At 44.9% G+C, this 12,875-nt stretch overlaps 1 protein-coding gene across 7 annotated transcripts in view; it reads right to left on the reverse strand.

Annotated features, from left to right (window-relative positions):
- Positions 1 to 12,875, reverse strand: part of ASB1 (ankyrin repeat and SOCS box containing 1) — a 64,104-nt gene that overhangs the window by 36,321 nt on the left and 14,908 nt on the right. For 6 of the 7 annotated variants that reach the window (XR_012517585.1, XR_012517582.1, XR_012517586.1 and 3 more), the window contains exons 4-5: positions 10,312 to 10,697; positions 8,398 to 8,669 (exon numbers count right to left, since the gene is read on the reverse strand). Coding sequence is in view for 1 of the 7 variants with exons in the window: in XM_039470001.2 (XP_039325935.1) it covers positions 8,542 to 8,669; positions 10,312 to 10,697 (514 nt within the window). In the remaining 6 variants the exon portion in view is untranslated. Of the gene's footprint in view, positions 1 to 149; positions 8,670 to 10,311; positions 10,698 to 12,875 lie in introns of those variants that run through there. The other variant, XM_039470001.2, reaches the window with a different exon arrangement.

Here is a 12,875-nt window from a genome sequence, read left to right on the forward strand (position 1 = left end):
TGGGAACTAGCAATCTCTGCCACATAAATCCAGCTAGTTTTGAGGCAGAGAGACTGAGGCTGCTTGAGATAAAAGCCTTCTTTGCAGTAGGGCAGGAGAGGCAGCAGAGGTTCTGGGACAAGCAATGAAGAGACAGAACACACTAGAAGTCGCTGACAGATGAATGCATGTCTTTATTGAGTTCATTCATTCCAGGTTCATCCTGAATGTTCACATCTCACCCTCCCACTGTCAAAACAGGTCCCATGTAACAGGGGGCCAAAAACAACAGGCTTGCCCACAGTCTCCATCACTTCCTACCCCACAGAATACTGGGGGGACAATGGCACCTTGCTTGAAATCCACAGGTTTCAAACACTTTTAGGGGCACAACTGTCTTCAAACTGGAAACCACAAGCCACTAAGTAAAATAGGAAGTTTCAACCTGGGCAGCATTTGGGGTACGTCCCTGGAGCCCCAAGTTCCCTTAGAGCAGTTAAAAACTCCTGCTTCAGAGTCCTTCTTTCTACCTAATCACTTGAAACTTTCCATAGAAAGAAAAAAGAACTCCCTTCTTGAAATGTGCACACCGATTTCATATGACCAACACTTCCACCTGTTGAAATAAATAGTCCACAAAATTAAGGCATTTTAGGGGAATTAGAGGGAAATAAAGCATTTATTAAAGTTACAACAGCATATCAAAAATGTCCATTATGCTTTTGAAAGCTAGGCACAAGGGCAGAAACAGTCATGGTCCCAGCCACTGCAGGCAAACACATATCCATTACCAAAGCAGAAAAGGGGACAGAGGGCCGGTGGCGAGCATTCTCTTCAGCAGGTCCCCAGGCACCAGGCCCCCCTGCAAGTCATGCCTCACATGCCCAACAGCAAAGAGAAGCAGTGGGAGCTGTGCAGACACCGCATGGCAGGGCACTGCCAGCTCAGTTACAGCAGCAACTGCACATATGAGATAGTTTGTTTATAAACACCATTCTCAAACTGGTTTTATGGACATTCATATGCCACCAAGTATATCTAAGAGATCTTGAAATCAAAGCAACATAAAAAAGAGAGAGTCAGAAAAATCCAAGATGGCTGATCACTAGCAGCTCGGGATTGTAGCTCCCAGTGAAAGTGCAAAGAACGAGAGGACGCCACACCTTCACATGAATTCTTGTTGCTCACGCATCAGGAGATTCCCAGCGGAGGAGCCCCACGGGTCGCCAGCGCGACTCTCGTGACCGGCGAGGCGGTTTTGCCGGCGCCTCGGAGCGTCGGTTCTTGGTGCAGAGGCAGAAAAGCACCATCAATCTTAACGCCACTGATATAGTCGGCACAGTGGGTTGCTCAGATTTCGGCGCTGAGAATCAATAAGTCGGACGTCCACTCAGAAACCCAATTACAAAGACGGTAAATACAAAGACCACAGATGGATAAATTTATAACGAAAGAAAGAAAACAGCCAAAAAAGGCTGAGAATACCCAAGATCAGAATGCCTCTCCCTCACCAGGGGATCCCAGTTCCTCATCAGCAACGGATCAAGGCCTGATGGATAACGAGTGTGTTCCAATTACAGAAGCAGGCTTCAAAATGTGGATAATGAGAAACTTCTGTGAATTAAAAGAACTTGTTCTAACCCAATCCAAAGAAACTAAGAACTTTGAAAAAAGGATTGACGAAATGTTAACAAGAATACACAATTTAGAGAGGAATATAAGTGAATTGATGGAACTGAAAAACACAATACGAGAACTACGTGAAGTATGCACAAGTTTTAACAGCCGAATTGATCAAGCAGAAGAAAGGATATCAGAGGTCGAAGACCAACTCAATGAAATAAAACACGAAGACAAGATTAGAGAAAAAAGGATACAAAGGAACGAGCAAAGTCTCCAAGAAATATGGGACTATGTGAAAAGACCTACTCTACGCTTGATAGGTGTACCTGAATGTGATGAAGAGAATGAATCCAAGCTGGAAAATACGCTGCAGGATATTATTCAGGAAGATTTTCCCAGCCTAGTAAGGCAGGATAATATTCAACTCCAGGTAATACAGAGAACACCACAAAGATGTCCCTCAAGAAAAGCAACTCCAAGGCACATAATTGTCAGATTCACCAGGGTTGAAATGAAGGAGAAAATACTAAGGGCAGCCAGAGAGAAAGGTCAGGTTACCCATAAAGGGAAGCCTATCAGACTTACAGCAGATCTCTCAGCAGAAACCCTACAAGCCAGAAGAGATTGGGGACCAATATTCAACATCCTTAAAGAAAAGAACTTTCAACCAAGAATTTCACATCCAGCCAAACTAAGCTTCATAAATGAAGGAAAAATAAAGTATTTTGTGAACAAGCAAGCACTCAGAGAATTCATCACCACCAGGCCTGCTTTACAAGAGCTTCTGAAAGAACCACTACACATAGAAAGGAACAAACAGTATCAGCCTTTCTAAAAAATACCAAAAAGAGCATCAATATAATGAAGAATTTACATCAACTAAATTCTAAATTTAAATTGACTAAATTCCCCAATCCAAAACAGACAGGCAATTTGAATAAAAAACTAAAACCCATCAGTATGCTGCATCCAGACCCATCTCACATTCAAGGATACACAAAGACTCAAAACAAGGGAAGGAGAAAGATTTACCAACCAACCAGAGAGCTAAAATAAATAAATAAAAAGCAGAAGTTACAATTTTTGCCTCTGATAAAACAGTCGTTAAAGCAACAAAGATCAAAAGAAGCAAAGAAGGACATTATATAATGATAAAACGATCAATGCAACAATAAGAAGAGCTAAAGATCCTAAATATATACACCCAATACAGGAATACCCAGACATACAAGACTAATAAAGAGACTTAGACTCCCACACAATAATAGTGGGAGACTTCAACATTAATATTAGACAGATCAATGAGACAGAAAATTAGCAACGATATCCAGGACTTGAACTCAGATCTGGAACAAGTAAACGTAATTAACATTTATAGAACTCTCCACTTAAAATACACAAAATATACACTCTTATCAGTACCACATCATATCAACTTAGAAGTTTAAACGAAATGTTGTTTGTTTAAACTTGTTTGTTATTCTCTTCCCTCATTTTCTTTTATGTCTCCATTATTAAGGACAATTATAGGCATACCCATATTTAGATTGCATTCTAGCCCGGGCAATAAAGCAATACCCCCATTCTCTCTCCCTCTTCCTCTTTCTCTTTCTTCGTCTTATTCTTAAAAAAAAAAAAAAAAAAAAAAAAAAAAAAGGGACATTCTCTTTTCTTTGATCTGAATGCTGCTGTTCCCCTAAATTCATACACTGAAATCCCAACCCCCAAAGAGATAGTATGAGGAGGCGGGGTTTTGGGATTAGTGTCTTTATAACAGAGCACCTGAGAGCTGCCTTGCGCCTTCCGCCATGTAAGGACACAGCAAAAAGATGCCATCTATGTGAAAGTGGCCTTCACCAGATACCAACACTGCTGGTGTCTTGATTTTGAACTTCCCAGCCTCCAGAACAGTGAGAAATAAATTTCTGTTGTTCAGAAGCCACCCAATCTATAGTATTTGGTTATTGCAGCCTGCATGAAGTAAGATTTTGTTAATTAATCCCAGTACAAAACATAAATAAATAAATAAAAGAAAAAGAAAAAAATAAGAGAGTCGCCTGCATTCCAGGTACTGAGCAATCACATGTCAAGGCAACAGAAGTCTCCCCTCTGCCCCCACTCACTTCTCAATCCCACTGTCTGCTGAGAATTTATAGTATTTATTCCACACGTCACCGTGCACTTCAAAATTTAACATTCCTCTCTGTGGAATTTCTCCTAGGACGTGAATTCCATCAACTTGTATCATGGAACCACCTAAACTATTTAATTCCACACCAGGCGTCCCCAAACTGCGGCCCCCCACCACACTTCAGGAAGGGGCACCTCTTTTATTGGTGGTCAGTGAGAGGAGCACAGTATATGGCAGCCCTCCAACGGTCTGAGGGACAGCGAACTGGCCCTCTGTGTAAAGTTTGGGGACGCCTGTTCCACACTGAGAGATTCAGGTTTGGAGGGGGAGAGGGAAGTGAGGCAGATGTGAGAACAGAGGTCACGTGGCCCAAACAGGTAATTCCAGGACAGCGACCCGAGCTGGCAAAGATCCAGGTTCTGGAGGCCAGGCCTGCCTGCTGAGTGCAAACGGCCAGGTGAGGACCCAAAAGACCCACACTAGTGTCATCACCAACATACAGGGGGCCACAGGCTCCCAGGCCCAGGTTAAGGGGGGCAGTCCCCACCGAAGGCCACACCAATTTCCTGTGAGTATGTCTCACGGATCCAGGGGTAGCCAGAGGCCCATCTCACAGGTGTCTGCACTTCCTAAAACCACATGCGGCGATCTCCCAACTTGTTCTTGGACCGTGAGGCAGTGGAAATGCTGCAGTGCTCTTTGCCAGTGTACAGGCTGTTTCAGAACCCAAGAGGAATTTCTCACCAATGCGTAAATATACACCACAGCTAGACTTTGGTTCCCTGACTTTGGGGTTTCAGAGACAGGCGAACTGAAGAAGAAATTCTGCGGCTGACAAACAGCAGCCAACATTCTGTGTTTTGCAACCAAGAGCATTTCAAAAGCAAAAATATTGCCCTCAGCTTTCACCTTCATTACATAAAAGGACATTTTATCATCCACATCAGAACAAAAATAATCTCAGAATAAAACACAATCCTTCAAGTTGAATAAACGTGACTTCATGAATTATTTACCATGCTGTTTTCATAGCCTCGCCTGCATAGAGCGCTCAGTCCCCATGCTACACTGTGGGCCACCAGGACTCTGGTCCATCGGGGCCCACGGTCCAGCTGAGATCTCCCGGGTCACAGGCTCCTCCAGCCATCACCTCAAATGCGTTTGCACTGAGAACAGGGAAAAGTCACCACAACAGCAGTTTCCACGCACATGGGGACTGTGTGTGTAACATAGTTGCTTTCCCAAGTGACCCCACAAAACTCCACCGGGAAGGCACAGCAGGAAGCCCTGTCCCTATCTAAAGTAGAGCCACCACTGTGAACAGGGACTTGGCCAAGGCCACACGGATGACAGTAAAGCACAGGCCAAGCGTCCCCCGCAGGCAGACTCTCCCCTGCCTCAGCCCTATGTCTGCTTATCTTTCTCTCTTTCTCTTTCTCTCAAGAACGTTTAATTTGAAGAATCAATTCACAGAAAAAGAAAAAAGAAAACTTACTTAAAACAATTGTCCTTTCTCTTTAAAATTACCTATTTAAGAAGTACATTTTAACTAAACTTTCAAATGTCACAAGAAAACACCAAAAAACAAGCATTGTTGCCTTAAACACTTCTCTGGAACAAGGCAGACTATAAATAAAATAAATAAATAAATAAATAAATAAATAACATGAGTGATACAAAGAGTCACAGGATGTGGGTAATACCGATGGGTTTATCTAAAACCCCTCATCGGGGACTCCAAAGCTGAATTCTCAGAGGTATCGACGTTGCCCCCTCTCCCAACCCCAGCCTGGCCCAGCCCAGCCCATCTGTTGACAGCAGCCAAGGCCCAGGGCCCAGGACTCTGTTCAACAGCCAGCAGCTGCCCTGGCATGGTGACGCGACAGTCAGACGCTCCTAGGATGCAACCAGGGGCAACCTTCAGGCTCCTTCCTGCCAGCCCATCGAGCCCTTCTCCTGGGGAGGACTCTGGACCAGCCAGGCAGCAGCCTCACTGAGGACCACGTTTCCCTGTGCTGCAAGACTTAGGCGCCCCAGGGCTTAGAAAGGTGATTTTATAAAGTGCTCAGGTGGAGAGTACAACTCTTTTATCCTTGCCAACAGAAGAAAAAGGGAGCTTTAGTGAAGGGAGTATCACTAAAATCCAGGAGGAATTCCCTTAGCTACCAACACTGTTTTCAAAATCATGTTTGGCAGCTATGAAACAAGACACCGAACTTCCAAGCTGTTTGGATTCTGAAAAAATCCGCAAAGTCTGGCTTGAACAATGAGGAAGTTGAACACGTCCTCTGCAAATGAAAAGCTGAGACCCTAGACAAATGCAGGCCAGCCAGGGCAGGCCACAGGCCAGGGAAGGGATGCAAGAGGCTCCCTCCTCCAGCTCTTTCTCTTTCCAGACACATCATTCCCTGGCCAGGTCTGGGTGAGGCTCCTCTGCAAGGATCCATTCAGTCCATTCCTTCTAGAGACCGGAGGCAGTGGCCTGGTCCCTCAGAAGCAGGCCCTGCGCTGTGCAAAGGAGCGTGATGCCCACACTGCCACACGTAGGTCCTCGCCTCTGTGCAGCCTGAAGGTCACACCAGCACACTCGCACATGGGACTCCCATGAGGCAGCATTCCCAGGTGCTGCTTCCCAAAAGGTCCAAGAACTGAGCCCCAGGAAGGGCTGGGGAGGCCTCTTCCTTACCAGGACCCTGCAGAAAGCACTCAGTAGAGCAGACACAGAGCATGTCACATGTCTACAATATGGCTCATCTCGAGAAAAGTCACCCTCCTCTCCTACCCTGAACCCAAAGGGTGGCAAGAAGAAGAGACTCAAGAGGTAGGAAGGGTTAAACAGTAAGCCCAGAAAGAGCCCAGAGTGCAGGGAGCTAAGCAGCCTCCTTGAAAGCCCCTCTCAGCGCTACCAGGGTGATGAGCCACTGCCTATGACCTCCAGTGACAAGGCCCAGTCCACTTTGGTGGCTCCAACTTCCATATCATCATTTCTTAACTCCCTATAGCTCCTACCCCAGCCCCAGCCCAATGTTTGTCCTAGTCCCACTTTGGGTGCCACAAAGAACACACCTACCCCCTCTCCCGGGCTGAAGCCCCGGCAGCACCTGGCTCCGGCTGTCCTGGCCCTCCCCAGCCGCTCACTGCCTGCAGTTCCTCTCCTCTCTTGGGAAGACCCTCCTGACTTCAGCAGGACCCAGTCCCAAGCTCCCCTTGGGAACAGCACACAGCCCACATTGACACAACCATCACAGCTTCTCACGGTGTCACCTCAGCTGAGGAAACACCTCCAGAATTGCATTTCCCCTCTCAATCACCCGAGGACTGTTCTTCCCTTTGGAACTCCATCTGTACACAACTGGATCAGCTGAGGTGACCCACACAGAGCCCATTTGTGATACAGGGGGTGGGGGTATAGAACTCCATCCTCAGGCTGTAGAACGCAATTAATGGCTAGGCACTGCCTGCTTGCTAAGACACACAGTGATGCTAATAAGTAAAACAATATCATTGTTCAATTTTTACAAATTGGATTTCTCTTATTATAGAAAATCTAAACAGATTTGAAATCTGCTCCTTTCTAAATATATCTGAAGTCCAGAATCACCAGGGATCCACACAATGGTCCTCATGGGCTCCAAATGACAAAATGTGATTCATGGGAAATAGCAGCAACCTGGGAGAGCTCTGAGGCCGCAGTCACTTGCCCACTTGCTGGTGACCCTCACACCTGGCTGCACAGCCCTGGGTGAGGGGAAGCCCCACCCACGCAGCCAAAGCTATCAGCAATGATAACCCAAGTCATCTCTTCCCTGCCACCGTTCCCAGCAGGCCGGGAAAGACTTCTGACCTCACTGCTATCCCCTTGCGTAGATGCTAGACGCAGCTACTGAGACAAAAAAGAGCCATCAACCAACTGCCAGATGTTCTGTCCACCGGACAGTATGCACCTGGAGGCTAGAACCATCCAGAGGACCCACTGCCTTTTTCATTTTCTGGTGTGTGTAGGGGACAGGAGACAGTGCCGCGGGCATTTTCCTCGCCTGTTAGAACTGGCAGTGAATGCTGTTGGAACAGTCCTTGGTCCCAAGGAAGGCAGTCATTTCCTGGGCAGTTTGGTGTGGGCCTCCTAAAATCAATTACTGGAAGCTCCCTAAGGTGAAGTGGCAGAAAAATCATGACACCTGATGAGAGGCACAGTAGGTATCAGAACAGGTGCTACGCAGCAGAAAATTACCCCTGAAGAAGACAATCACTACGACACCTGACCACAGTGAGAGACTACTGAAGTGCAAGGAAGGAGCATGTGTATGACTAGTGCATGTTACCCCAAGAGTGGGGAAAACAAACTAGCAAGTTCATGAACTGCATTTCTGTCCTCTGTTTTGCTTACAAAACTCTCTTTTCACTTAGATACTAGGCTTTAATCAAACAATCAAATGGAGAAGTAGAAAAATAAATAGAAGCACAGTTCCAGAAGTGCTAGGGGTCTTCCCTCCAGGGAAATTACTAGGCCTCCAACCTCAGCCCTTACGTGTACATATTCCATGGCCCATTACATTAATATGCAACTGAAAATCCAAAATAGAGAACTCGGGAAAAACAAAAATAACTTTTGTATGAGCCTCTAGGCTGACAACGACCCAAGGACTGTTCAGCGGCCCAGGCACCTGAGGAGGAATGACAGTCCACGAGAATGTCTTCTGTAGCAGCAGCCACCAGGATACCACCAGCAGCACGGCACGCAGGACTCGGTGTCCACCTTCCCTGCAGATCACCTTCTCCCTCACTGGAATCAACCGCTGCACTGAGATCTACTCATGAAGCAGAAACTTCTTTATAGGGTCTGGCAGAGGCAGTGAAGGAATCAGATGAAGCCGGTATTTGCCAAGAGTTCTTCTCACAGCCACACGGCACAAACTCAGCAAGGTTCTGGGAACACCTGGAGGTCACAGGAAGAAAGGGAGGGACAGAGGAAGGTCAATTCTATCCTAGCTCTAGAGAGCAAAGGCAGCTGGGACTGGCAGCCAGAACTGCACAAATGCTCACTACCAACTTCAAAATGCTCAGTGAGACACAAAGTGATGGCTTTTCCTGATGGATGAAGAAAGGAGACCCCAGGGAGGAAGGTCTTCTAATCTGCTCCTTCTGTTGGAGGAAGGAGGGAAACCTTTACAGCCTCATTAACCCAGGCATCTGCTCCCTGGGTCGCAACTTGACCATGTTTAATGCACAAGACAAAGAAATCAGAGTCGACCACTGAAGGTCCTGGCAGGTGCAAGCTGCTGGCACCCAGCCTCTGTCAGGCTCTTCTCTTGGTCAAACCCTGAAGTGCCACAAGAACCTAAGGAACACGAGTGGAGCAGTGCCTGTGGGGCACAGGCTGACGACTTTGCTCCCAATGAAAAGAGCGCAGCCAAGTTCTGCCTCAGTGAGGAAGCTGATGCGTGAAACAGTCATGGAAGCAAGCTGCTTTTTCTATCAGGATGGTTCCCAGCTGACCATTAACTATTTGCGGGAAGGCTACACAGGAGCATGCTTTAATGAACTGGTTTACGGAAATCAAGTAACAAAAACACAATGGATTTAGTCCTCTGAGAAGCAGGGAAGGAAGAGGTTACCAAGTTGGATGTCTCGGGACCCAGTCTGGGAGCGGTGGGAGAGGGAGACGTGTGGGCAGGAGGTCAAAGAGGACACACGAGGTCAGTGTCTGAATCCCAGTGAGCGCCTCAGATGACAAGACCAAGACACAGTCAATTCCAATCTCTCGTGCTATTGATGCATTAACGTTAAAAAAAAATCCCTCTTCATAAATAAGCAGACTAGGAACTTTATTGTAACAAAACTGAGACTTATCACACAATCCAAAATAGTGATACTTGACTGGAACTGAAGAAGGGAAAGCAAGGAATCCAAGAAAGCCGCTTACAATTTGTTTTAAGGGCTCATTTAAAAACCGGGCATAAAAGAAGTCACTGTCCGTAAGAATCTGGGGCCAGAAAGCAGAGCAAAAGGATAAAGAGACTATAATTCTAGGCCAGGGCAGTGGCTCATGCCTGTAATCCTAGCACTTTGGGAGGCCAAGACAGCAGATCACTTGAGTCTAGCAGTTCAACACAAGCCTAGGCAACACAGCAAAACGTCATCTCTACAAAAAATACAAATATTAGCTAAGTATGGTGTGCGCCTATAGTCCCAGCTACTTGGCAGGCTGAAGTGGGAGGATCACACAAGCCCCAGGAGGATACGGCTACAGTAAGCCATGACTGTACCACCGTACTCCAGCCTGGGTGACAGAGTGAGACCCTGTCTCAAAAAAGGAAAGAGAGAGAAAACATAATTCTAGGAGTTCTGACAACACACATGTACTTTTAGAGACTTCCTGATATCGATTCTTGGCATCCAGGAATTTAAAAAGAGAAGATCAATCTGAATAACCATCTGGAAAACTGCAAGTGCTAACAATATTTCGGCCAAGTGCACAGTTAGAAGTTTTTTTTTGTTTTTGTTTTTTGTTTATTGCTACATCTTGATTCATTCAATCAACCCAGCCCACAAGTCAGAGCTGAACTCAGGCCACTTACTTCTGGCCTCTTTAAAGATTTGCAAGGCCTCAGGGTCCACCTTTCTTCTTCCTCTCGACTCCGGACCCAATGACTCCCACTTCACCAGATTCAGGTTGGCTCCAAACTCTACCAGCAGGCTCACAAAGGCTGCCTCACAGCCATGACGCAGGACTGCATCCATGACGCACCCAGGAGAGCCCCTGTAGAATCCCTGTGTGTTGACAGGACCATTGCAATTGAAGTCAGGGTTCGCTCCAGCCAGAAGGAGCAGCCGGAAGCACTGGAGGTTGTGGTAGGCTGCACTGATGTACAAGGGGCAGACCACCAAGGAGGTGAGCCGCCGGGAGAATCGGGGCTGGACGTCAGGAGTCAGGTGGTGGTTGACATCAACATCAGCCCCGTACCTGCAGGGAAGAAAGGGAAAGTCAGACTGTGCAGGGGACCGACCACAGCCCACAGATCCCACACCAGGGGCTACAGGAGACTTCACAGATCAGATTAATTTGGTGACACCAGGCGCTACAGGAGACTCCACAGATTAAATAGATTCATTACATCCAGCAAGGTAAGGTAGCAGGAAAGAACTTGGAATCCCTGCACATAAAATAATTCCTAAGGGAAGTCTCCTTCAAACCTTTAAAGGTCCAATAATCTCAAGGCTATTTAAACTATTTCAGAGCAAAGAAAAAGAAGAGAAACTTCCAAATTCATCTGATGAAATTGGCACAATAGCCCAAAACCCAACAAAGCCCAAAGCAAAGGAAAAACTACCAACTAATTTCATTTATGAGTATCAATTTTAAATCTTCCATAAAATATTAGCCAAAGAGAATCCTAAAGCATATTAAGAAAGCAATAAACCATGACCTCATGGGAGTTATCCCAATAATGCACACAGTTAGCTCCAATATTATAAACACTATGAATATAATCAAATGTAAAACGAGGCTGAGGGGCAATTCCTCTGATTATCTCTGCAGATACAAAATAAGAAGAAAAAAAAAAGGAAGGCATATGACAAAACTTAAGAGCTGTACATGTTTAAAAATGCTCAATAAAACAGAAAGTGATGGCTTTTCCTTCATGTGATAGTACATATTTCCTCAGGCCCGAAGTCAGTATATCATTTAACAGGGAAAGGCTAGAAGCACTCGTGCCAAAGCTGGATCGAGACAGATTGCTGCTTTCCAGCCTCCTAATGAACAAGGTGTTAAAGGTATCCTGTGCAATTAGTCAAGAGAAACAGTTAAATGCATAAGACTGGAAAATAAGAGGTAAAAAATTTCCTATTTTCAGAGGCTATGACATGTCTGAAAAGCCCTAAATAATATGGAAAAACTAACAAGCAATGAGATAACTTACTGAAGTAACTGACTGTAAAACCAATAGCCTTCATATAAAAATAAAACTCCATTTACAATAGCAAAGTAAATTTTACAATGATATATCTAAGCATAAACTTAACAATAAATGTCCAAAATTTGCATAAGATAAATAATAAACTATTACTGAACATGAACAAAGGTAGACCTAAGAGAATGGAAAGACATGGCACAGTGCTGCGTAAGACTCAACGTTGTTAAGATAATTCCCCCTAAATTTATTTTATAAATGAAAATATCATTACTAGAATAAGTTGATTATAAACATAAATAAATAAAAACAGCATCCCTGGAGCTGCATTAGTTGATTTATAAAGCTCCTCATCTGTAAGCTCAAACAAGATGAAAAAGTTAAGCAATAATGTAGGGTGGAAGGTAGCCACACCATAAGTGCAATTTACTATAAAGAGTAAAAATAAAACTGGTATTGGTATGTGAACAAAACTGAGAGAATAATGGAACTTTACAGAAAATCTTGAAATGGGCCAAATTGCATATAGAAATTTCATATATAAATAAAGGCAGCTTCTCAAATAAGGGAGGGACGTGGATGTCTTAGTAAGTGTTTTTTGGGATAACTGGACATCCATATGGAAGAAGGTAAAAGTAAATCCATTCACCATAGCATATACTGGAATACATTCCAAATGAATCAGAATTTAAAACGTGAAATATGAAACCATGCAAAAACTAGGAAAAAACTTCTAAGTAAAATTTGCCTAATTCTGACACAAAATCCACAAGGAAAATGTTTTTAACATAAAAATTTTGAAAAGAACAATTTTTGCATGGCATAAGCATGATGTAACAATATAAGCAAAGTAAAACAATGAAAAATTGGGGAAAAATGTTACAAAGGGTTAATATCCCTAACATGTAAAGAGCTTCTAAAAGAAAAAGACCAATAGCCCTGCAGAAAAATTAGAGAGATGGGGACAGGTACAGTGGCTCACGCCTATAATCCCAGCACTTTGGGAGGCCAAGGCAGGCAGATCACCTGAGGTCAGGAGTTTGAAACTAGCCTGGTCAACACAGCGAAACCCTGTCGCTACTAAAAATACAAATGTCAGCCGGGCGTGGTGTCACGCACCTGTGATCCCAGCTACTCAGGAGGCTGAAGTAAGAGAACTGCTTCAACCTGGGAGGCAGAGGTTGCAGTGAGCAGAGGTGGTGTCACTGCACTCCAGCCTAGGCAAGAGA

The sequence above is a fragment of the Saimiri boliviensis genome, chromosome 5, assembly GCF_048565385.1.
Source record: "Saimiri boliviensis isolate mSaiBol1 chromosome 5, mSaiBol1.pri, whole genome shotgun sequence".
Taxonomy (NCBI): domain Eukaryota; kingdom Metazoa; phylum Chordata; class Mammalia; order Primates; family Cebidae; genus Saimiri; species Saimiri boliviensis.